The sequence below is a fragment of the Geospiza fortis genome, unplaced genomic scaffold, assembly GCF_000277835.1.
Source record: "Geospiza fortis unplaced genomic scaffold, GeoFor_1.0 scaffold16, whole genome shotgun sequence".
NCBI classification, from domain to species: Eukaryota; Metazoa; Chordata; class Aves; order Passeriformes; family Thraupidae; genus Geospiza; species Geospiza fortis.
Window position 1 is genome coordinate 12,199,614 of NW_005054302.1, and position 26,749 is coordinate 12,226,362.

The 26,749-nt window shown below is 40.1% G+C and overlaps 1 protein-coding gene across 1 annotated transcript in view; it reads right to left on the bottom strand.

Annotated features, from left to right (window-relative positions):
* Nucleotides 1-1,454: 1,454 nt before the first annotated feature.
* The window catches only part of TYR (tyrosinase), a 42,388-nt gene continuing 17,093 nt past the window's right edge, over nucleotides 1,455-26,749 (bottom strand). Inside the window, exons 3-5 of the mRNA XM_005417744.1 lie at nucleotides 23,921-24,068; nucleotides 5,816-5,997; nucleotides 1,455-1,931 (exon numbers count right to left, since the gene is read on the bottom strand). Coding sequence (XP_005417801.1) covers nucleotides 1,708-1,931; nucleotides 5,816-5,997; nucleotides 23,921-24,068 — 554 coding nt within the window. The 3' untranslated portion in view covers nucleotides 1,455-1,707. The remainder of the gene's footprint in view (nucleotides 1,932-5,815; nucleotides 5,998-23,920; nucleotides 24,069-26,749) is intronic.

The window sequence follows — 26,749 nt, forward strand, 5'->3', positions numbered from 1 at the left end:
GGAGAAGACATGAAGAGCTGAAGAGTTGAACCAGAAATGACTTGTTGGCCATGTCTTTTGCAAGTGGGTGACATCTGGTAAAAATTAACTTGATCAGTGTGAAAGTGAAATGCTATCACCATGGAATACTGAAAAGACTGAAATAAACTTGCTTAATACAGTTAGGATTTTTCTATCAGAACAACTTTTCAAAGGATGACATTGCTTTACTGACACTGAAATATTTTGCATAATGGCACTTTTTTCACCAAGCACCTAATGAAACACAGGAGTGGCATTTCTGTCAGGGCAAGCACCCAGCCAGGGGTCACAGCTCTGCCAGTCAGTCCCAGACTGCCACAGCCATTCAGACTGTCTCAAAGCTGGACATTTGGGACTTTTAAGGTACACAATTCCAGCATATTCTGGTCATGTTCTAACTCCAGGACTGGGGAGCCCAGAAGCATACAAGCTCCAGAGTCCAACAGGAGACTCTCCCTGGGAAGCCCCTGATAATTTACAGGATTTTCACTCTCCCTCCCTCTAAAGACCTGAATGGGTCTTTATATCTTAGATATAACAGCCCCCAGTTCCCCATCCCCCTGTGCTGCTGGCATGGAGAATGTAGAGAAATCTGGATTTGAGCCTGGGAAGAAGGGAGGGGTTGGGAAGGTGTATTTTTTTACTATTATTATTATTTCTCATTATCCTATTCTGACTTTTGGTTGGCAGGAAATTAAAATTAAACTAATTTTCCCAAATGAAGTCTGTTTTGCTCGTAACAGTATTTGGTGAATGATCTCTCCCTGTCCTTATCTTGTCACGTGAACTTTTCCATGTATTATCTGTGCCATGCAGAATGAGGAGGGCAGTGATAGACCAGCTTTGGTGGGCATCTGCTATCCAGCCAGGGTCAGCCCACCACACTTTGTTTTGTTACAAGTGGGTCACGTTGTGGAATCTGTGCATACTGAGCAACCAATAGTCAGCCATAATGTGAGCTGTCATTAGGTCAAGCGGAACAGAGGTGGGCATGATGAGACCAGGTTTCCTCTCCTAAAAATCACCCAGCTCTCCAGATAAATGCAAGGCAGTATAGAAGGCAGCAATTAATGAGCATTTAAATCAAGTGAGAAGTGGTTTCTAAGCTTCCTTTCTTCTGCTGATGGCATTCAGTCAAGGACAAACATTATGGGACATTATAGGAACTGGAGGGAAAACTCCTATATGAGAAGAAAATTTGTCTATGAGACAGTCAGTCTGCTCAGTCACTATATATTTTGCTAACTGAACTAAAGGGTTCTTTTTGCTCTTACATTCAAACACAGAGTGGGTGTAGCACCAATTATGCAGTCAGGCACCTGTGACTGTATCCATGTGCCAAACACATAGATTGGACAGCAGAATTAGACCCAATTTATGGTTGTTAAAAAGCAAATAAAATAGAATTAAATCCACCACACAAGCCAGTGTGGTTTCATAGGAGCATTATTTAATCAAGCATAGGAAATACATGGTGTTCTTTGGGTGGCATCATAGCTTATGTTGAATCTGGGAGATTTTTTTAGGAGTGCATCTGATAAGATGCTACAACATTGGAGATTAAAAGAGACTTGAGATGGCCCATCCTGCTTCTGCAGCACACCTCAACAAGGTATTTGTAAACATCAATCAAACACTGCATGCTTGATTAGCACTGTAGTAACATGACTGAGTTACTGGAGGCCTCTAGAAATTGGACTGATAACTTATATTGTTGTAATCTTCACTTTCTATGAGCAAGGGTTGAATCTCTGAAGAAGTTCCTCCTTTTTTCTTCCGACAGGCTCTGACGAGCCCTGTGAGCGCAGCAGTAACAATGCCTCCAAACACAGCTGCTCCGACCAACCAAGCCCAGATCTGACGGGCTTCCTGAAGATAGGGTGTCAAAAAGTCTTGGAAAGACTGAAGGGCTTGAAAAATCAAACAGAAAAAGAAAGATCATTTTACTTGATGCAATGCACAGTCAGTTTATGGAAGTTCTATACTGGAAGGCTGAATATAAAGAGACAAGATTGGTAGAAATTATCTGAGAGCCACAAATAGTTTTAAAGAATTCTCTTCAGCCCTGATAGTCTCAATCTTCATGTCCAAAGCTGGCACAGAGTTCTCTGTCCCCACTGCTCCTCACGGTTTTGTCAAATCTTCAGACTGTAACCCAAAAGCTTGATACTGTGTGCCAAAGGTGCTGCTAGCTCAGCATCCTCTGGCAACAGTAACTGAGGCAGAACACTGGGGAGAGTTTAAGGAAAGGTCAAGTTATTACAATGCCTACAAAATACTTACCCAGCCTCCAAAATTTGCAGGTCAGGAATTTCCTGAACCAGATGTTGTGGTGTTGTGTGTAACAGTCTTTGGAGGATTTTTTTTCTCCTTCCATCATCTTTTCAAGCTGCTCATTGAAATTTTATCACAGCTTTTAGCAGCAAAAACATCCCTGCCTTAACTACATTCATTAACTGCATATTGGATGGGGGAAAAACTTCCTTTTACTAATTGTGAACCTGCATTCCACTTGCCTTGACAGTTCCTCTGTGGGGAGAGGCAGTAGACAACTATTCTGTGGTCATTCTGCACAACAAATCCTCTTTCTTTGGTGAATCCAGGGAAGCTTCTCACTGTTAGATGATCAGCTGCCTTCCGGCTTTGTGATATGAATTGTGTGTGTGTGTGTTTTTCTTGCTATGGCTTAATAAGTGATGAAAACCCTGCCATACGGGGCTCTCACTTCACAGCAGAGGCTGGAAAGAAACCTGTTCAAAATTCAAGCAACATGCTGGCTTGAATTTGAAAAATAATGATATTTGTCCACTTGGGCCATGGAAGATTTGGAATCCACATCTCCCAGTTATTATCTCTAAGACCATTATTAGCAGTAATTACTAGCTAGTAGGCAAAAGAAAGAGCACCTCAGTGGGCACCTTCTCTGGGAACTCCTATGGTGGTTTATTTCTGAATGCTCTTTATGCATCTGGACTGATTTAGATGTACTCAACCATATTTAGAATGTTGTACTCCCACAAAGGCTGTAAATGTCTTCCTGTTATGTTGCATTTTCGCTGGTGCCCAGAAAAACAATGCATATATCCTCTAAAAGCATGCTGTTACATGCATTATGCTCTGAAAAGATGCTACCTGCCAGGGCCTGGGTAAGGGCTGTAGCCAGGAAGCTGCCTGATTTGTGTGGCCCCCTGACTACCCTCTATTGGTATTCCAGGTGGATAGGGGTGAGACCGAAGGAAGAAGTCCCAGGGTAATCTAAAGGGACTTCAGGGCAGTTAAAGGAGTAGGTGTTCAGGTAGTATTCTCCTCCATTCCTTCAATGCTAGGGGAAAATGCTGAAAGGAATAGGAGCACTCAACAGATCAATACATGGCCAAGAGACTGGTACCATAAGTGGAGTTTGGGGCTTCTATCCACAGGGTGGCTTACACAGCATCAGGCCTGCTCATGTTGGATGGGGTACACCTGAGTCAGAGGAAGAAAAGGATCATGGCCCAGGAATTAGCAGGGTTGTTTTAGAAGTCTTTAAACTAGGCATGAAGGGGGAGTGGGATCATTGGTTTCTGCCATTTCTTGTGTGTTTGTTGTACACTGGTTGTGTACTTCTGGATGTTCAAAAAAGTACCTGTGAGACTTCCACAATCAAAACTAGAAAGATGAGCTAGGAGAGATTCCAGTTATGGAGTCCCTCAGCTTTAAGGCATGGTTAGTTTTCTTTGTAGCGTTGAAAAGTTCCCAGCTCCTACAGATTTTATCAGTTTCCTCACTATTACAGCTTGGAAAATCTTTTTTAGTGGAAAGATTGTCGAGCACTGGAACAGGCTGCTGGGGGAAATAGTAGAATCACCATCCCTGGAAGTGTTCAAAAATCATTGGATGTACTACTAAGGTATGGTTTGGTGGGGTTGACAGTGCTGGTTTTGTTCTTGCACTTCATGATCATAGAAGTCTTTTCCGATCTTAATGATTCTGTGTTCTATAGAACTCGTCACAGTGTGAGAGAGAGAGATTTTCTGGGCAAAAGTCAAGACTGCATCTGTAAATTTATCTGTTTTCATTTCTGAAAGAAGGAAAAAAATACAGAAAAAACTTAGTGCTGGTGCTGAAATATAACTCTTGAAACAGCTCTTAACAGACTAACTTCTTTTGACAGCTATTGCTAGGTGGTGCCATTAATCTTCCAAATCTCTGTTATTGATGCTAACTCTTGTTTGTTTTCATGCAGCCATGTAGATTGTGGACATTTTACAGGTCACAGTTCTCATGTCACAGAAAGCTGGGTGTCTGCTCCAGCTTCTGCTCAGAGCAGCTCCCCTGCACTGTGACATGAGCCTTGGAGTCCTGAGGGATGGATTTCCATACACACTGATACCACTTCTGCTTCAGCACTGTCATACTTACAAAAATAAATGCAGCTGCAATTAAAACTATGTACTCTTACACACTGATTTGCTTTGCAGAGGAAAGCAGAGCTACAGGCATCAGTTTTTCCTCAGGGACACAACAACAATATAATTTAGCATTAAAAAGCCATTCTGTCATTGGATTCTTTCCAAGTTTTATTTCTCATCTTTCTTAACCAGCCTCACCATGCTCAGTTTAGACCTACTTCATCTCTTCTAAGTTGCTGGTACTGTAAGTCAGAACTGCTGCTCTTCACAGATTCACAGAATCATCAACATTGGAAAAGACCCCCAAGGCCATCTATTCCACCTGTCAACCCAGAACAACCAAAATCACCCCCAAACCACTTTCTTTAAGAGCAAACAAGACAGGTTTTGAGAATAGGATTGGGCCAGATCTTGTGTGCGCATTCCTCATTCTGCCTTGTTCTCTTCCTCCGCCTTAAACACTTCTTCCTCATCTGGAAGATCTGCAGAAATGCTGCCTTTTCTTTATGACCAAGATCTTTTTACTGATCTTTTTTTCTTTCTTAAATGTTTCCTACTTGTCCAGTACTTCCTGTTTGCCAATCACAGACTTTCTCTTCTTCTAAAGAAAAGTCTGTACTTATACACTGGAGTGAGAGAATCTGTGTCTGTAATTTGAGAGTCCAACCATTTTCCATTTGTAACCAGTTCTTCCCTTCAGATAAGAAATAGCTTAAGCTTGCTTCTTCTCAGAGATTACCAAGGGGTTGAGCGACATCTGAGGATTATCTGGGCTTTCTGAACAAGGTTGAATTTCATTCATTGTGTTGATATTTCAGAATAATTAAGGAACTACTTTCCTTACCCCTGTTAAAAACATAGGCAGAATTTAATAGGATTTCCTTTTTCTGAGGACTATGTGCTCCCCTGGGAAAAGGCAAGAGTCCAAGAGACAGCAAAAATTAATTTTTGGATGATAAGTATTTTACCATTTCCTTCCTCTTGCAGTACAATTTCAGGATTCAGAATTCCTGAAAGTCATGGTATTTGCTACTTTGTCTGAGTTGTACAATTCTAGCAATAAAAGGAGTTTAAGAAACTAATGTCTGAATAAGAAATATGTATATGTATTTCTGGTCTTGATCTGGCTGTTTCATGAGCTTATATTCCAGCACCTGGACTAAGTATTTTCTGCATCTCATTCCCCAATCTGTCCATTCATCCAGGATTGCCCCATCTCAGGTGCAGAATCTTACACTTCCCCTTTTTTGAACCTTATACAATTAGTGATTGCCCAGTCTTTTAAAGTTTTTTGAAAAAATCTGGAATTAGAAGGATTTTTTATCTTCTCATAAGACAGACATATTCCAGGTTTTAGGCAACAAATTTTACATTTTCCCTTTCACCCAAAATTATGACATTACCTGGTTCTTGCAGATATTCATAGTCATAGCCCAGCTCTCTTGAGGGTTTAAAAAATTCTCCATTTCTGTAAAGAGGGATGAAGGGGACCATGTAATTTTCTCGATTGTGCCCAATTGGTGCATTAGCTGCTGGGTATACTTCTAGCATGGGCCTGTGTCTTCTTAACCATCGTTCAAAAATGCTGTGGAAGAGAAAGCATGTTAATTAATGATGGGGATTAGCAGAATTTTTCTTCTTGAAGATTAAAAGAAACTGATGGGTTTTTTTCAAATGCTGGAGACAGAGTTGCATGCAATGTCTTGTGTTTGTGTGTGTAATGCTTTCCAAATTTCCAAATTTGGGGTTATCCACTTCAGTGCTGAGTTCCTATGCAAGGCTACAAAAAGCAAATGCCTGTGCTGCTGCAAAGAGTCTGAACGTGCTTTGGAATTCCATAAAGGTAAATCACTCTCTTTCTGTGCTCAGCAATTCATGTGGTTTTGAGGACTAGAGAGAAATGTATTAAAGACCTCAGTCCTTCCTTCTCACTCTCTGAAACATTTGTAGCTAGTTTTGAATGGTCTTGTTTCTAGCTGCTCTGTCCTGTTCCTCTTTCTCTAATTTCTTAGCAAGGGTTTTCAGTGAAGTATGAGTTATATCATGATTCTATGGATATCACCAAAGGAGTGGAAGCATCTGAGGAAGAATTGATAAGCTGACAAAGCAGGTCAGCTGTCAGTAAAATGTCTTTCTCCAACCAGAGTTCTTCACTGACCTCAGTGTCTGCCATGTAGTTTAACACATTCTTCTCTCCCAGCTGCTGTGCAGCTTTATTTTACCTCTTCTTAAATATGTTATCCAGAGGCACTGCCAGTGTCAAGCTCTGTCCAGTGTCAGGTCTATCTTGCAGCCAGCTGGAACAAGCTCCATCTGACATGGGGACAGTTTCTGTCACCTTCTGGCAGAAGCCAAACCTGTAGCCCCATAATTGCCAGAACCTTGCCATGTAAACCCAATAGAAGCTGTTCCCCATGCCTCCAGCCTCAGCTGCTCCATTCCATATTTCTGTTCCAAAATTTCTTCCATTAGGTGTCTCTCACCACAGGGCTGTGTGTCTGCTCTTTAACTTGGATGCAGAAAGCTTAAAGGCTGCAGTAGGGGAAGTGTATAGTGGCACCACTGAATGTGTGGAAAGCAAAATTAAGAACCTTCCAAAACATTCTCAGTTCTCCTCCCTTTGAGCTTTTTTTCTGGTCAACTCTTCACTTTCAATCCTCAAACCCTTTCTCTGATCCCTTTGTGTTTATTCACCTGAATGCGCCAGGTTGGAAAAGGGAAGGTGGAAAAATGTCACAGGGCAAGAAGATGCAGGTATCTTCTGCATGAGGAAAGAGGACTCCATACTCAAGCCAAAGATACTGGTGAGAGGTAATTATCAACATTAGGCTCAGGGAGGCATTTCTGGATTCATTTATTAGTTATAAGGGATAGAAATGGTCTAAAGAGACCTGTAAATTGTGCTTTAATGGAGATCTTAGCTCAACAGTTGCTCCTCCCCAACACTGGCCACTGCCCAAAGGACATGGACTTCCCTCCCCTGTTCCACCCCCAGCTGTTCAGGGACTTGGGTTATCTCAGAAATACAGTTCCTAAATGCAAGTGCTCAGGGGTTTGAGGATCTCAGGGGTATGAGGATCAGGATATCAAGGAACTCTGCCAGCAGATTTCTACCTCTTATTTTTGGGCAGAAATATTGATATGCACACTCTGCATAGCATACCAAATTAAAGCCCTCTCATACTCATCAAAATAGAGGTAGGGCCATCTCTTTTTAGGATCAAAAACTCTAATAAATGAAAACACAACTGTGATCATATACCTTGTCTACCCTTTACAATGCAGGTATTAATTTTGATTAAAATCTTCATTTGTGTCTCTCTTCTTCAATTAATTTCATCAATGCTGTCTGGAAAAACTCTTATCTGAATAATAATATTTAGTTGAAGCTTTCAGATGGATAAGTTTAAACAATATCAAGACTTCAGCTGGCGCTATCTTAAGAAAGTTTGAACAGAAACTCTGTAATCTTTGAAGAACAGCATGAAGAAAATCACTAATCAATAAAAAAGAAATAGAATATAATGGAATAATTAAGCTTGAAGAGGGGTGGGGTGTGGGGATGTGTTATACTCCAGTCTTTTCCCTGCCTGGCTCTTACTCATGCCTTGGGTAAAGTACCCTGACTATCAGAGCTTTATTTCCCTAGCAGTTTTAGATGGGAGCTGAGATAGCTCTTCTCTGCAGCACAAGGTTGTTAGGGGTGCAGAGATACTCTGGTTGTGGGAACATGGTAATATTTTAAGGCAGAGGTGGGACTTGGATCAGGTTTTTAATGTCTGGTGATGATACATACTCTAACTATGGAATGCTCAATCTGAGGTACTTCCTGGGGCCTGATTTTTAGAAAATGCTGAGCAGTCACAATCTGAAAATTTGGGCGGCTGATAAGCACAAGGTTCAGAGCTAAAACTCATCATCTGCCTGAAATAGCTTTGCAAGAAATGCCCCGAAATGCATCATCCTTGCTGCATGAGTTAAGTGTTGCTGTTGCATAAGAGCTTTTAGTAAGAACCCTTAAGCCAGTAATCTTTCAAGCAGAATGCAAATGCAAAACATTTCCATGGAAATGAACATATGTACTTTTGGATTCCTTCTTTTGGATTCCTTCATTTGCAGTGTGGTTCCCACATGAGGTATCAAGATTTGCTTAGCAGTAGCAGGAGCATTGAATTGCCTGCCCTTGCCGCTGATCTTTAGATTCAGATGTGATCATATGCCTCTAAATCCTGATGTGATGAGTGTTGCTGATGCACATGATGTGTTGCACAATTCATTGAGTTGTTTGGGAACAGTTCTCTCTATCAGCTGGCACAAGATCTTACCACCCTGGCTGAAATCTCTTTCATTGAACATATCTGTATGTCACCATAGGAATCTCAGAAATATTCTTTAAAGCTTTAAGAGTCACATTTTCTTCTACTCCCTTCAGAACAGCTAGTCATGTGCATTTATCTTGTGGTAGTCTTTGGCTTTTTGCTTTTGGGTTTCATATGACACTTTAAAAGATTAGGATCATATTCTGCTTGCTAAAAAACTGATTGGGTGAAGTTGCATTTATTATTTCAATTTAAAGGCTTCTTCCCATCTTGATCAGTAAGATGGACTCAAAGCACTATTTTTTTCCTGGACAGATAATGCATAGTGATTTGTGTTTTCAAGAGTGTTCATGGGATTTTTTTAATTTTGTGTGAGAAAATTGACAGATGTAGTATATCAGTAATAATTTTAACATGTACTTCATCTGTTTGTATTTCTCCTCTTAAGAGGGCACTTCTGGGGGCACTGCCATTTCCCTTCCTTCATATTTTGTGACTTAGGGAAAAGAACCTTATTCTTGCTTTTCATGAACAGTTTCCCAGCTTAATGGAAAAAGAAAACTCCCAATGGCATCCAGCTGGGGAGAAAAACCCATGGACAGGGTATGCCTTCAGCTGTATTTTTATTGGTAAAGTACAAATGGTTCTCCTTGGGCACCATAAGCCATCTCATATCAGAGAGTTACATTTTATGACTCCCCAGTCAAGTCCATTAGCTCCCTAAATACATTTTTAAGGAAAACTGAAATCCTGAAGTAGCCTATGGCTTTTGCTGTCAGCCAGGTGGTGACACTGGCACAATGCTCCTGTCCTTGGGGACTTAATTGAAAAGATTTGGGGAAAAAAAAAAGTGTATTTGGAGAAAGTAATCACACTCTCTTTTTGTTTCAGAGTACTGTGACCACTGAGTAAAACACTGCAGAATACCTTTTTCTTCAAATAAGGTGCTTTCTCCAGCCCTGGCTATATTTAAGGCAGTTAGCATCAAAGGTTTTCTCTGTCATGCAGGGCTGTCCTTTCCTGAAGGCAAAGAGAACACATCTGAACAGCTATGATGGATCACCACAATTCTTCCATGTGCCTTGATCTACAGAGACAGTTATTTAATACAATAACAGGCATGTGGTTTCCATGACAGAAAGAAATCAGCATTCCCATCATCAGATGTTGATCTGCTTACAGTTGACAGAAGTTTTTCTTTTCTTCCCCTATGCATTCATGTAAGTTATTTCCCTTTAACATCTTGAAAATGGGTGGTTATTTCCTGTTCTGTTCTTAGGAGCTGCAGCTTTGGAAGAGCCTAGGTCTGCAGAATTAATGCTACATGCTGAGGTAATTAGCTGGTCCCTTCATTGAGTGACAAAGTTCCTGGTAGAAAAGTCATGTTTGTGGCAAAGCAGCAGACCTTAACTCCCTCAAATTGTTCGTTATCTTGGCAAACCACTGCTTTTATGTTCTCTTCATATGAACCTCTGCATCCTTCCCTGGATCTGAGAGCCTATCAAAGCAGGACCATGAGGTAAGGGCATCTTCAGGGCCATTTTATTCCATATTGCCTCCTTTTCTTGCTGTAATTTAACTAAAAGTAACAAAAAGGACATCTAAAGTTCAGATCAAGCTCTGCTATATCCAATCTCCATATTAATTCTGTGCCTGAAAAAAAGAAAAAAAGGAGTACTGGACATAAGTTTAGTGAGAAGGAGAGAAATCTCTGGCTCCTGCAGAGGTCTGGTTGGTTACTTTTTATTCCTCACCATCTAGACAAAGGCAGCAAACAGATCAGTAGCTTTTTGTATAGCTGGAAGTGATATTTTCCAGAGGCTTTTTTAGCATTGCAGTTCCAGCTAGATTAGCATCACTTGGGAGATGTTGGCAGTGCTATGGGAGCAGATGGGATGTGAGCATGGTGGGAAGACAAGGAGGGATAAAGGGAAGTAGAGAAGAGATAACCCAAAGTTTTTGGGAATTTTATTCAGAGAATGGAAATTGGGAGAATCCAGCCTAGGATTAGCAGCAATAAACCATAAATCCTTGAGGATGATAGGTCTACCTAGAAGGGTTCCAGTCAATCAAAGCTTAAGAAAGATAAATTTAAAACGTGGAAAATAACTAAATTAAGTAGAGGTTAGTCTCCTGATGGCCCATAATACCATTTGTATTTCCTCAGTAGTTCTGTCTAGATTAGAAAAAAATTTGTTTGCATTTGGAAGACTTCATTCTCTTGAAGAAATCAAAGCACCCAAATTGAATGTCCTAAATAAGAGGCCCAAGAACTGAAAGAGATTGGAGACTAATTCGAATTTTGGAAGATGCTCTGTCCCACATTTAGTGCTCAGAGAGGCCCAGTCTATCTAAAGCACATTTCCAAAGTAGAAATAATTTTCTAGTGGGTGTAATATCAAAGTAATTACTAGATTATGATGATCAACACCCCGTGCAAAGATTATTTTTTGTGGTAGGAAACAGAATTTTAATATTGTAGAATGGGTTGGATTTAGACACCTGAAGATGAGGCTTATGTTTGTATTTAAACCTTGGAAAAATTGATCATGGGACATGATAAATTCACTGTCACTTAAGCTCTGATTCAGTCATAGGCCATATTTGATGCAGAAATAGCTAAGGAAGGTAATCAGATCAGAAGGATTCCCAAAAAGCCATAAGGCAAAGAATATTTTTCCTGCATATTGGAAAATTCTTAGACACCCTTCCAGGACTCATTTTACTCTACACAAAACAGGCAGAGAGTAAAAATAACTTAGCTAAATTCACACCAGCCACACTGTAGGGGCATGGGACCTCAGCTCTGCGGTCAGTTTGTACCAAACTGCGGCACTCCTAAGAGTTAGGTTATACCACTGCAAAGCATGGAGTCTCAATTTTACTTAAATTTTTTCTGTATATCTCTATATGGGTCACTGTAACTGCTGATGAGCTTAATACTTGTGTGTACCAGCTTTAATAGGTTCCAAAGTATTGGTATGTGGGAAAAGGCTATAATGACGCCCACCTGGTATGTAGATGCTTTGTCAGTTTAAATTTTTCATTCAGGGAAAATATACTTTTTGCTTTTGCAAAACATTTTAGTGTGATATGGTGAAAATTAAAGCCATCTATAAAAGACATGGATATATCACTTCTATTTAATTGTGTATAAATAGACTCAAGTGTTTTATTTGTTCTGCTCCATACATACCAGGTTATACAAAATGAAATTAAATGAGCCATAGCAGAAAATTAATTAAAAAACCCAAACAAACAAACCCACCTTGGTTTAATGAGTGGTGGGAAAGTAGGATTGATTTGAGGATGTTTTAAAAAAAGGCCACCAATATATATTTTCTTACTGAAAGTATGAATTCATATTATTTTATGAATAATATATGCAATGGGATTATAACTAATGAAAGTATGAGCCAAGAAATAACTTGGTTTATGCTGCCAGTGGGAAATACCAGGCAGAGTATAAAAGCGTTGCTGTGTGTAGGCTGGGTTCCTTCCTACTGTTCCAGATAGTGTTGTGCACTCTGAAAAAGATGCTGCTCACAGGAAGGAAATCTTAAAATCTAGAAAAAGCAGAGTAAAAAAATAAGAGTTGGCATTTTTCTTTATAATTTTGCAAAGCGTCCTTATAAGGGCCACACATTCCCAAGTGCTCTACCACAGTCATGGGCAGAGGTACTCTTGAGTGACTGAGTGTAAGAGGAGAAACCAGACTTTAAATATCCATTTCTAACATTGAGGCACTGGCTCATAATGTAAACTGACTGTCTCTTCAGGAAGATTTAACAGAAAAATTTAATCCAGTGTTTTACCTTGCAGTGAAGGACAGCTGGAGAGAGCTGAAGAGTGGTGAAGAGGGAAGAAGAGGGGGTGAAGTTCCTCTGCATGAATTTCTGTCACGCAACAAGGAACAAGAGTGGCATTGCAGGTATGCCCAGTGGAGGACTGCAGCCACCTTATGATGAAGGCTCATGGTCACTCTGGGTCCTTTGCACTGCAGAGGACACAGTACAGATTCCCTCCTGCCTCCTTGTCCTCACTTTCCCTGTAAGCATTTGCACAACAATGCCATAAGCAGGATTAAGAAACTGGTTTGCTTTAAAACCAAACTTCCCCTTTATTTGCATTTTTTCCGGGATAGTTTAGGTGAGATGAAGCTGTTATCTGATAAAGAGATAAAGCTGATCTGATTCATTATTCTTTTGTGTGATAGCCAGTACCAGCACAAGGGAGAAACTGAGGTGAGCATCTCTGGGCAGCACTAATCGCCAAGTAGGACTTTTCTTCTTCCTAACCTATGTGCTAGGTCAAACTGACTTGAAGCAACATTGAAATTGTGCCCTCTGTTTCTCAATAGCCTGATAAAATTTTGCCTCAGCCGAGCCTGCTCTCAGTATTAACTACTCACCTGCTAGACATCTACTTTGTAATCCACTAATAAATTTGTCAGGTTCAAATCCAAAGCCATGTACTTGGTTGTGCCAGGTTTGACACGGAGGCTTTCATTCCTCATCTCCAGTTGTGAGACTGAGGCAAGGTCAGACGGACTATGTCAGAAGGAATACAGAGCATTGTTGCTTAGAGCTCATTTATACAGTTTGTTTCAGTGTCATGAGATCTGACATGCTGTAAGAAGAAATCTGGCAAGCAACATGTATTTGCATTTGGAAAGAAAAGAAAAAGGAAATAAATTAAAGAAAGCTGAAATGCCAGCCCAAGGACTGTGATTACACAGTAGTCATCACTTTAAAAGTTGGCACTAGTCAGCTAGTATTGCAAAGTCACCTCAGGTAATTCCCATCCCAAGCATTTGGGAGAAAGATCAGTGCTTCACTCCTGGAAGAGGTGCTGATGCTGAGGCTGTGAAGTCAAGGCACTGCACTGTTTGCCAACATATGCAGTTATATTGCAGTATTCTTTTTTGTTCTTTTGTTTTAAGTTGGCTAAAGACACTACAGGGACTCTCAGGAAGGTTGTAAACAAGTTACACCGTCTGATTAAAAATTAAGATGCTGCCCTCAATTATTGTGAAAACCCATCCAAAGCCTTTGAGGCTGTGTCCCCCACTGGTGAATCACTGCTGAGGATTGCCCAGGGTTACAGTGCTTATTCTGTCTAGTCCCAGCTCCTGGAGAACATCCAGGGGCTTCCATCATCAATTCCAAGCTGCAGCATGCAGCAAGGAACTTTGGACAACTTTGCCTCTTCCCCAAACCCTCGCAGTATGTCTGTGAAGTTACTCCTGTGCCAGTCCCTGGGCCAGCCACCAGAGACACCTGTGCATGTATATATCTCTATATGTATGGATGTTTTCTCATAAGAGGCTTTCATCATGGTCAGCAAAACAGGTGAAGAGGATGAAGCTGTTGGTGCCATTGGAATTTTGTGTGAGTGCTGCATTTTTGTGTTGATCTGCATATCTGGTCAAGTGTGTTTGCATATGTGCATACACATATATATACACATTGTGTGTGTGTGTGTGTGTGGTTGGGAATACATGCTCAACCTGGCTGCACCTAAGACCATGAAGCTGTGGTAGCCACACCAGCTTGGGCTTCTAGATTTGTCAACACTTAAAAGATAGACTTGGATGAAACAGAAAAAAAAGGATGTTTTAGCCTGGTGGAGCTGTCTTCCCACATAACGCTGTACTTCTGATATTTTTTCTCAGAGCGTGTATTCCTCATGTAGATCAATTACATGCATCTGAAATATGGATATTCATTTTCAGGAAAGATCTAGCCTACTTCATTTTTTTCCCCTTTTCCCATCTTCTGAACAAAAAGTGGGGATTTTTTGGTGGACTTGAGTGGAATAGATCACCTGAAACATGGAGGCACAATGGGCAGCTGACATAAAGCAGCTTCCTTATTCAGCAAGGTTGCAGGCTGTCTCCTAAAGTAGTATTCTCTGAGTGAGGTACAATAACATACAGTATGCTGACATCTTCCCACACACTACAAAGTGCCACCAGACCTGGGCAGCCATGTGACACCTGAGGATCTTGGCACTGCTCTGCTTCATGGATCTCACTACAACAATTTCGTCTCCTTTGTTCTCACTGCACAAACTAGATGTTTGGTAAGTGTCAGATAAAGGAAACAAGAGGGAGGGAATTGACCAGGGGTAGTCTCATACAACCAAACCCACCTAAGAGAAAACCAATGCTGCTTTGCCTATGTCCCAATTTCTTGAAAACCTCAAGGTTACTGCAGCTGCTGCATTCATAGAATCATATAATATCCTGAGCTGGAAGGGACCCACAAGAATCACCGAGTCCAACTCCTGGCCCTGCACAGGACATCCCCAAGAGTCACACCATGTGCCTGAGAGCACTGTCCAAATGCTTCTTGAACTCTGTCAGGCTGGTGCTGTGACCACTGCCCCGGGGAGCCTGCTCAATGCCCAATCACCCTCTGGGTGAAGAACCTTTCCCTAAACTAGGGACCCATTTCCTGAGCTTCTCCTTTTTGAACCTAGATCTTGGCTGACACAGTTCCATGCCATTTATGAGATATTTTTTAATATTTCCCCTACCAATGTGTTTTAGAACTTTTTCTCCTAATCTATCAAACACCCTCAACATGTCTGTAGGACTAAGTGAAGGGTCTTCATACTTTCCATTTGACACTTTTCCTCTTTATGTCAAATGACTTCATCTTCCACAGCTATTTGGAGAAAATGCAATTGGATCTCCCACTGCTGCTTTGCATGCTTATTTGGCTGCAGAGAGTGACATAGCTTCCCCTCATTGTTCCAATAATCATGCAGTTCTCCAAATGTTTCTCTCCTAGAATAAAAAATGTCACCAGCTCCTCAAGCCTCTCTTGTGAAAAGAAGCTGCTCAAGCACCAGTGTCCTGCAGAGAATTCAGATAGAATGATCCTGAGCAGAGATGACTGCTCTCTGTTCCTCTCCCAGTGAGGGCTGCTGAAGTCCTGCAGTTCTATTCCCCATTTGCTATCACAATATCCTTTGGTTACATTGCAAGCTGCTTAACCTTCCCAAGAAAGTCATGTAGCTAGCTACCTGAGGCTTCAATTCCATTGCATATAGGTCTGGCCTCCCCTGCCACAGGGCTTAATAAGCTGAGCAGTCCTGTAGCCTACTTTCCCAGTAAAGAAACCTTACTGAAATATTACTGGTTTTTGCCTTCTCAGAAAACTGGATAGGATGAAACAACAAGTGCTGAGCCCAACTTTGCTGTTATATTACCATGTAAAGAACTTTATTTTTACTAAAGAGGAAGATGATGGAAAAGCTAAGCCTTACACTAAAGACAAGAGCTGAGTGTCTGAGTGAATTGAGTGGAAAAAAGGTGTAGGAATCTGCGCAGAGGAATGTCTGTATTCTCCAGCGTGGGACTAGGTAGTGCCTTAGCCTAACCCAGTTATTGGCAAAATAATCTAATTCCTGTGGGGGCTTGTCCATACCTCTGCTGGAAAGAAATGAGTTTAAATAAGGATTAGGTGCACCAAGATTCTGTCGGATATCTGATCTGAACTCTGTTGCTTTTCTTAGTCAAGTCAGCCTTTGTTTAACACAATGTTGTAAATAAATTTCTGAGGTGCAGGAGATAAACTGTTCCTTTAAGGGCTGTCATCATGTGTGTTGTTTCATCCCTTACTGACAAACCAGAGTAATGTTTGGCTAGAGATACTCATTTTCCATTCAGATTTAGGTCTCCAATACTGTCCAACTCTGAAAACCCCAGGTTATAGATGAGACATTATGGGGTGTCCTGTGTGCTTTGTAAATAAGGAAATTGAAATGCAACCAACCATGTGCTGCATTGAAAACAAAAGTTAGCATTTGGTGGAATGTATATCCTGTGTTAAATTTCTCAGATTCATTTTTGCCATGATTTGTTGCTAACACAAAAACATCGCTTGAAGTCAGAGATAGTAAAAATGCCAGCTACTCTGAAGTTTAATAACTACTTTTCCCTGAAGACAAAGATAACAAGCTGATTAAAATGGATAGCTGTGGAGGTAGCTGGACTGACACTATGGAACCCACTTTTGTGCTCTGCAATTCAGTTCTTTTGAGACTTAAATATTGTCATTATTGAGGTTCACAAGGGCATATAATACATAAATCACATCTATGGAAGTGAAGTGATAATTTCTTTTGTTGAATAGGAGGTAGCTACATGTGGGTGAGAAAAGTACCATGTTTTCTTGTGATTTTTTACGATTTGAACAATTACTTCAGCTGTTATTGCAGAAGTGCTGCAGGAAGGAAATGCTAGCTGTCTGCATCAGAGTTCATTTTGATTGCTGTGCCGCAGGGAGCTTCCTCCTCCTCCAGCATTAAAAGAATAGGTGAAGACTAGCCCTGCAGCTCTTGTGAAGTTTCAGGGTGGTGTAACCTTTCCTTTTAAAAACCAGTAATTGTTTGCAAAATATGTGGTATATGGTGTGATCCATTCAGTAATTGTGTTGGTTGAACTAAAATCTTGCAGTAAGATTGATATGAAACCTGCACTTTAAATGGGACTCTTTGAACTGAACCTGCTATATAATAGACTTTTATGAACAGAATGGATCATTACAAACATCTAGCCTGAATAATGGCATGGCAGGTGAGATTGCCAACTGCTGAATTTCACATATGATGCAGAAGATATCTGTTTAATCTTTCTCTGGTCATTCCCCTAAAGCAAGGTGGAGCAGCAGCACTATAGGTTATATGTATGCTTAATCAATAAAAAGAATATTTATCTCCAGAGCCTGATCCTTGTCATTATTTCTCTCTGTGTCTGCCTCAGTATGTGGATATCCAGAGGATATCCAGAGTACTTATTTAATGTTACTTTAAATGCAGGTACACCCTCAAATGTGCTGCATATACTCAGTCCCCCTCTGTACACTGCAGCAGGGATGCTCTAAACCTGTACTCCTTCACTTTTTCCTCTAGCCGTTGTCCGTGTTACATGACAGGTGATGTGACCCTCCAAGGCTGTTCCTGCATCCCTTTGGGTGCTTTGCAATTGCAACTGCTCAGGCTTGCTGAAGGAGATGTTAGAGCCCAGCTCAGTATCTTGGTGTATGACTTGCCTTTCAGCCCCAGACGCAGCGATATCAAAGCAGAGATACTGGGGAGCTGTTTCTCAGCAACACCCCATCCTTCCCACTTACACTCTGCTTTCCATGGATAGATTTATGTGGTATTTCACAGGAGATGTGAACTCACTCTGCCCACATACTGAGCCCACTTTGAGTGAGTCAGCTCCATCAAACAAGCTGAGTAGCTCTGGTTAACATGCTACAAACCCTGAGAGGTTAGGAGGGAAAGGTTAGCAGCTCTGCTCAGTGCCAAAAGTGGGCTTGTGGTAAAAGAGGGAGCATGTGTCCTCCTGCTCATTTGCAGACATCCCCAAGGGGAAGCAAAATTAAAAATGTAGAAATTTCCTTTCTAAAACCTTCCATGCCCAAGTTTATCCCCGCCTTCTGTACTTACATGCTCTGTATCTCATACTTGTTGTAGGAGTTTGTGTGTGCCAATAAAGCTTGTGACCCAGAGTCATTCCTGGCCCACCCTCATTTTAGAGATTCTGCTGGAGAGCAGTTTTGTTCCTCAAAGTCCCTTTTGATAGAACAGAGCTGCTTTCTGTGTGCAGGAGCTGCTGTAATAAGGTGAATTTTTTAAATAACAGGGAAGGATGAGAGCTGGGCTACCTTGCTGCTGTGCCACAGAACCTGCTGGTGGGATGTAGCTGTGCATGCTGATCAGAGCTCTCTTCCCAGGATATTGCTAATGGCAACCTCTTGACCTGCCTTTGTCTAATAGATTTCAAGTGGCTCCAAGCCGTAGCTCATCCAGCTCCAGAAAAATATGACTTCTATGGCTGTGTCATTTGCAATTGTAACCTCAAAAAGCAGTAACAGCCTTGCTGTGCTCATATCAAGGAATAAAATTGATCATATAATTTGTGTTTATAATGTGATTTTTCCATTTTTAGACTGCTGTATTGTTAGCTGATATATTATTGTACTACAATTCCCATATCAGCTGCACCTCAGTCAAAAGTTTTGGTGTTTATAAGTTTTTGAATACCAAAGGGAGAAAATAATTCCTCAGCCTCATGGTTTATCTGTGCTGTCTCCCACTGGAGACATTTCAGGGTAAAGAATCACTCTTATTTAATGTATTTAACAAGTCTGGAAACATAACGTTGTCTTACAAGAATTTCTGATGATTCTTTTTGAATGCATTTTCTCCAAATGTTCCAAATCCTTGAAGCAAATAGTTTTTAATTTCTAAAATAAGCTTTTGTTTCCTGTCAACATTTCAAAACAAGAGAAGAACTTGGTTTTTTCTTGTGCCATTTTTTGGTTTAAAAACCCTGAGATGACATCCAAGAGAAAACGAAAATGTTCTGTTTCAAAAACAGAGTAAAAATAAGTAACTTTTATTTTGACATCTCCTGGGAGCGAAAATCAAATTTTCTCTTGTTAAAGCATTTTTTGTGACGAAATCACTTTTTCCACTTTTGCCATAGTGCTGCTTACTATTATTATTATTTTTTTTTAAGTGGAAGAAGGTGCTGGCATTATGGTGAATATATTGAATCCACAGGGACTGAAAATGTCCATAAAGTTGGCAGAGGGAATGGGGTGCTGCTGATCAGAGCAGGGATGTCCAGCTGTGTCTTGTCTTTGCTATTTCATGCGATGGTAAATGAAGCAACTGTTACCTTCTGTTTCTTTGATACTTGAGAGCCACTGTCAGAGGCTAAGGATATGCCAGGTGCTGCACAGACCAGGGGCATGAGTCCCTTAATAACAGAACTTACAACATGCTCACAGGACAAGGCACAACAGAGAGATGCAAAGAGACAGGAGGAGGACCAGGCTCCCATGCACTGGGACTGCAATAGTCCACTCACTAAGGAGGAGTATGGAGGGACTTGCCTGAATGCCAAAAAGGTGTACAGTACAGAATGGTATGATTAATATTTTGGAGGGGTCATTCCTTAACAATGATTTGGGGTTGAGCAGTGAAGGGCCTTCCCAATAGAAACCAGCTGATCTGATGTGAAGAGAGCAAAGAAGCAGCAGAAGGGTATGAACAGAGAAGAACACTTGGAGTTAAGAAGAGTATAGAGTTGATGTGATGGTGGTTGCAGCAGCATTCTGAGCTGTGCGGTTATTTATGATAGCTGGAGAAAACAGGTCTTGTAATGATGGCATCACTAGAACTGGCAATCTGGATCTAGCTCTAGACTAATATGTAAATAGTCTAACAAATACTTGGCTTTAGAGAGGTGAGAGACTGATATCCTACACATAGACTGTGTGTCTTCAGCAAATTATTTCTAAATTGCTCATTCTAAAACCAGGGCCTTTGGAAGCCATCCACATTATTGTAATAAACCCTGCCCATTGCTGCAGAACTTAGGAACAAGTTGAGGACTGAGGCCCAATTGCATTAGCTGCCGCATGGGCATAAAGCTGTAAAGAGATCTTTAATGACAACTTCTATTCTCTGTTGCTTTTTAGATTTTCTTAGGGAAATTGTTGGGTTGTGGAGTGGAAATCCAGAGTTATAGAGGTATGAAATAAATGAGAAGAAAGCTGAAATATTCAAAGTATAGAAGTGCAGGGCTAACAGATGAAGATACCACATGCCTCTAGAGATGAAATGTCTAAAAGATCCAGCAGAGAGGAAAGAGTTCCTTCTCTGAGCACAGAAAACACCCCAGTGATCTCAAGTGGGACTGTGGGCTCTTGCTTTCATGGCCTGTGCAGCTGCTCCTTACAGCTTGTGTGGGTTGACTCCTCCCTTGTTATTCCCTTGTGCTGACTGTAGAGCATATCTGAATAGTAAAGAGATTTGCAATTAAGAGAAATGCTTCAGAGAGCTAAAAAAGCACTTGTTTTGCTGAATGTATATTTTGTTGCATCTTTTTTTCTTTTTTATTTTTTAAGCCATTAAGCTAACAATTAATAATTTTTAGGGTGGTCGTCTGCTTTTACCAAACACTGAGATTTGATCCCTACATCTTCTAGCAAATAAGAAGGCAAGGAGCCTGATTAATCATTGCTAATAAAACTGTTGCCTGAGTACCTTCATACCTCTGCACTACTGAGAGGGAGCGACGTAAAAAAAAAATGGAAGTGAAAATGGAAGTGTTTAGAAACCAATGCTTTTTTCTTTCACCTGCATGATCTCAATTGCACCTCTGCTTCATCTATCCTTCCCTCCTTTCGTGCATCAGGCCTGAGCAGGGCAGGTGAGGGACAGCAGATGGTAGGCTGCCTGTTACTCAGTTTAGAAAGCAATTCCTAACATTTGGCTCACACCTGTCAGCAGACTCCATATACACTTGTTTATCCTCCTCTGTACCATATGTTTCCATGCAAAATCAGTTCCAATGATCTATTGCCTTATTGTTATCACTCCTATTATGGATGTAACTGAGCATTTCACAGTCATTAATACATTTAGCCTGACAGCATCCCTGCTGCGTAGGCATCTAATATCTCCCACTGTGCAGATGGGTTAGCTCAAGCTCAGATCCACAGCTCCTCAAAACCTTCACTGAAATCGATGGGAAGGAACCACATCTCCAGGGGATGAAAGTTTGGGAGAGTAAGCTGCATGCTGGGTTTCACCCAAGGACATTTGCAGTGGAGCGAGGAAATTCCTCTGTGGGATCCTACTTGGATGCTCAAAGTGCGCAACCATTCTTGATTTCCTGACACAGAGCTGCTCCCTGCCTCTGCAAACCCAGCAGAACTGTGCTTGCTGCTGTCATCAGAAGACACAGTTGAAAAGTTTGTTAAAAACCCATTGGCCCAATATAATCTTAGCAGTCAGCTCAAAAGTATTCTACCCTAATGAGAAAAGTTGGTAAGAACCAAAAAATGTGCTTCTGCTGCTCTGGAGACTATCTCCCACTTCCTCTATTCTTTGCATTCTTGCCTGCCTCTCAGAAAAAAATTTCTTTGCAGCCTTTCAAGTCTATGTAGGAGAGGAACAAGATTTTCTAAAATGCACTGTATGTACCTATCAGTCATCTACTTATTAATTGTAACTAAAAGCATGATTAATCTGTCACAGATAGAGATGCTAAGTAACCCGACTCAGGCTAATGCATTTCTGTCACCTACACAAAAGGCAGCATTTTTCTCAGATTTTACATCTGTGTGTACTAAGGCCCATATTCACAGCAGCTGCAGAGCACTGGTGATGTCTTTCTGCCAGATGGGATGAGGTTGCATCATGCATATCTCCATTGCCCCTACAGAGCCTGTGCAGTGGTTTGTTTCCTCAACACTAGGACAGTTTAATGAGGTTATCTTTTGCAAATAATTTTGCCTTTTAAAATTGATAACAACTACAGTTATGAGAATCATTTCCAGGGACTCATAATGACCATGACTGAAATTCCTCAGAGGAAAGGGTCAGCATGAAGACCAAGGTGCTGTTTAAGTCTGCAACGAGTAGGAGCTAAGAGGTGCACAGGTCTCCTGCAAGTGTCAATGTCTAAAGAAAACAATTCTTTTGATATGGCGCAACATATTTTTTTTATCTTCTGTGTACCTTTTCTCTGAATATTCAATTGATCCATTTTTTTAATAGCCTAGATGCTGGAAAATTAATTTCCAGGCACCAACTTGAGATTAGTAACCACACTTGAAACCCTCATCCACCCATCCTGTGAAGCAGTCAATGTATGGATATGCTAAATCACAGCTAAGCTACACTGTGTAAGGTTTAAAATGTCCTCAAGAAAAGCTTTTCACATAAAAGATTTTCAAAACTGACACCTCCAGAAGGCTAATTATACCCTACGATATGAGGAGCAGAACACATATAAGTCAGCCATTGAAGGAACAATTCCACTGATGCCTGGGTGACCTGCTAAGACTTGATGCCTTATTTCTGGATGGATAATATAACCATAAGGCTCATCAAATATATAATCTTCTTTATACATATATATATATATATATATAATATTTTTATTGGATTTAAATAGTATTTTTTTTCAGTCCTCTTATATTTTAAATATATATAAGGAGCAAAAGCCCAACTTCAATTTTGTCTATTTATACATACTAGCTTTTTACTTAAATAGGATAAAGTTTCATAGAAGAGTTTTGATGTGCCTGAGACTACCTGAGATTGCAAGATGATACTTGCAAGCTGTAATCTGAATCTCTCCTATGCTGCATGCCTCAGTGGCCCAAAGGAAAGAAACCATTTTGGTCTTAATCTCAGTAGGTACCTTACTGCATGCAGGCAGAGTTTCAGATAGTAGGTTTCTGAGCATGCAGCTTTATGGAAGTTTGTATATTGTTTATTTTTTGCCCTAAGCAATGCAGTAGTCAAGTAACATTCAGTGGAAAAAAAGTAGAAGATAGATAAGAAAATATAAACTGCTCCAGAACAAGTGTTAGTGTGGCTTTTACAGTTCTTTGCTTAGCTTTTTTTTTTTTAATTGCTCTTTAGTCATCACAATTTGGTGTAAATGCAGTCCAGAGTAAATTGTTTGTAGCCATTCACATGTGACCCAGAAGTGAACAGAAATGTTCAGTAGTGACACAGAAATGAAATCTTGGAATGTTGCCCTCAATGTAGCAATTTCACCAGTACTTGCAAAACTGTGTTCTCCTACCCTTTCTTATTAATAAACATGATATCCTCCTGTTTGCTCTCCTTTCATTATGCACAGCTGTACTCTTCTCTTTCATCAAGAAACAGTCTTTTGTTTTTCACACTTAAATACTAATTTTTCCTCTTTATTTATGAATAGCAGGCTTAGATTTCCCTTATGAAATTGAAACAGCCCTGACATTTAGAATGTAAAGGAATTGCTCCAAATTATTATAGTCATGTTAAAATGAGTCACTCACTTTTGATCCCAACTTCCTGACATACACATTCATATATATTAATCATTGTGACATCATTGAAGGACTATTTTTACCTTTTTAATAAAAGCTGAGTGCATTTGTCAACTCATCAAATTATATTTAATCCAGTGAACATACAGACTGGTTAGGAAAGACACATGCTTTCAAATAACATCACAGCTCCTTTCTACATGTCTGCAAATGTTGTGTGTGTAAAAACATGTAAAATGTTTGCACTCTTTGAAATGCAGGTGAAAAGCCCACTGGAAAAAAAAATCCCACATAGTGAATTAGTTTTACTAAGGAAAATGAAACTTACCTGTCCACAAATGCATGGTGTAATACAAAGATAGGATCATTTGCAGAGCCTTGTACTTGGGACATGGAGCCATTCATGTAGATGTGAAGTGCGTTGTGCAAACCGCTTTGTGCTGGGTTTGATATCGCAGTCTGTGGATCAGCAAAGCCTGTAGAGAAAATCATATGCTGATATGACAATGTGTATAATTCCTTTTCCAGTAACAGTGAAGATCAAAGTACTTACTTTCCATTCATTTATATTCAGCTTTTTAGACAAGAGCTTAGGAAAACTTGTAAAGGAGTGCTAATATATTTCAAAGGCAGAGCAAAGATGAAATTAAAATAAGCTAAATTAAAACTCCTGCAGTGTAGCTAATGCAGCATGTCAGCAAATGTACTGCTTAATTGCTTTATATTTTTAAATTTCTTGGTCTGTTTTGTCCGGCTGATAAAAAGCAACATAATCCCTAGAGACATTTATGTGTGGACATTTATTTATGTTGAGAAAACTTTTTCACTTTATTTCAATTTTTAATCTCTCTACTTACAGGCTCCTAAGATAAACCAGGCTATTTTATCTCATCATATACTCAGTCATCTATTAATGTTTGCCTCTATAGAACATGTTTGTCTACCAATAGGAGCCAACACAATGTGATCTATAATCTCTACAGAAAGATTTGGTGAGTAATCAATAACTTTTTACAGTCAGATTTGCGGGATGGAAGTCTGTGGACTGCTGTTATTTTGGAGGACACTTAAAAGATGGACTTTAGGAAGAGTTTACCCAGACCAGCTCCCAAGCAGGAAATACTGGAAGACGAGTTTGTGCATTAGTTTTTATCTTGGTAGCCTGTCTATATTTAAGATTGATGTTATAGCCCTACTTATCATCCCATCAGCCATGCTTCCAACTTACTTGCAAGGACTCCTAGTAAAAGCCAATTCAAACATCTGATCCTTCTCTGGGATTTTCCCAGAGAATAGAAAGAGAAAGCAAGGTTGTCCTCCCAGTCTATTTCTGAACCTGATACTAGTTCTCATATTGAATCCATGCCACAAAGACTCATATCTGTCTTTTTTATTTGGTTACTGAAGTTGTCTTCTCATAATTTCTGTAAGCTGTAGTACGAGGAAGCTTAATAGAGGCACATTAAAACTTCTTCACAATTTAATTATCAAATAAAAAGAGCTGTGAACAATATGATCATTGTGTTGATCCTCAGTATTTCCTAAATATTGTTTTAATTTATCATATCTGCAAAGTGGAGAAAATAAAGATATTAGCTTTTATCTATGGGAAATTCCCAATGGACTTTGCACACTTGCTTTATTTACTTATTTGGATGAAGAACTAGCACTTGAATGAGAATCAGTAATATACTGTTGAAGTGAATCTCCCAGTCTTGCTATTTGACACTGTTACTCACACCACAGGGCAATTGCTGACTTTGCAAGTTGGATTCCTTTTGTAGAAAATCTAAAATGTGCCAACGATCAGTGGGTGTTTAGTTCAGGGGACTAACCTACAGCCGGTATGAAAAAGCCCCTTCCCTGTGAAAACACTAACGTGTAACATGGAATTTGGATCCACAGCTTCAGCTGCCTTGCTCTGGATTTGCTCATCTCTGAGTCAGACAAGGTATTAATTGAGACGTGGCTAGAATTGCCTAATGAGTAGGGTCATACTCTGAACTTGGAAACCTGAGTTTCACACCCAACTGAGATTCTGATCTTCTGTGTGAAATTATTGCATTGCTTTGCCACTCTAAATTCCCTCATTGGGCCTTTTGTTGTCAGTCAACCTCTTCAAACATGGGGAGAACATCTGGCATAAACCTACTGGTATTTATAAGAAGAATCAAATCATAACTATAGCACCTAAGTACCAAAAAAACAGTAATAACCATCCATCTTTCTGAGTCTATAGTATGACGAAGCTTTTGAAAATTTCAGGGGAAATCAGAGTTGAAAATATAATTAGGACACTTGGAGAAGGTAGAGTTGGCTTGCTTTGAATGTTGTAAACTTTACGGTAAAGTCTGGATTCCGGAAACAAAGAAGAGCACATTGTCACCTGCAGATTTTAAGTACATCAGATATGGACCAGGATTCCAGAGTCAGCTTGGTCACATAAATGGCAAAGGACAGAAGTTCTCATAGTGAAAATTGGGCCCATAGAAATCTGCAGGATGGTGAATGCTATGTTTTCTAGCTATCAAATAAGGAGGAAAAGCAGAGTAAAATATTACTTGTAAGGAACATATGTACATTGACAGTCTGTCCAGAACTCACAGGAAGAAGTGGCAACAATTTTGGCTTTCTTGCTACTGGCCACAGCACATGGTTACTTGAATCAATCAATTTGGCAGTACTAGGACATTTCTGTGAACATTAACTGGATAGCACATATCTGCGTATCATTCTGAAACAATTCTTCCACTTATGTTCTACTGCATTAAGAATCAAAGTATGTTTAAGGGAAAAATAAAACTTATTGCAGGGTCTGGGTAGACAGCTAGATGTTTGATATTAGACTTTGGATACCTCTTACATTTCTTAATGCATTTTAAACACTTGAGCTAATCACTCATAAAAATACACAGAATACTTATTTTGGCTCTGGACAGCTTTTCATGGAACATCTGCACATAAGTAATTTGTCTTAATCATCAAAATCTCTGCATTGGAACAGCTTTAGCAACCCCACCCTCCAGCTCCAGATAATTGGGGTGCATCCATTCAGTGTCAAAGTTGATGTCATGTTTAATACCGCACATTATTCTGTTCTAATATCTGATCACTTGTTATAAAAACTTCATATAAATTTATAAGTAGCAGGAATAAA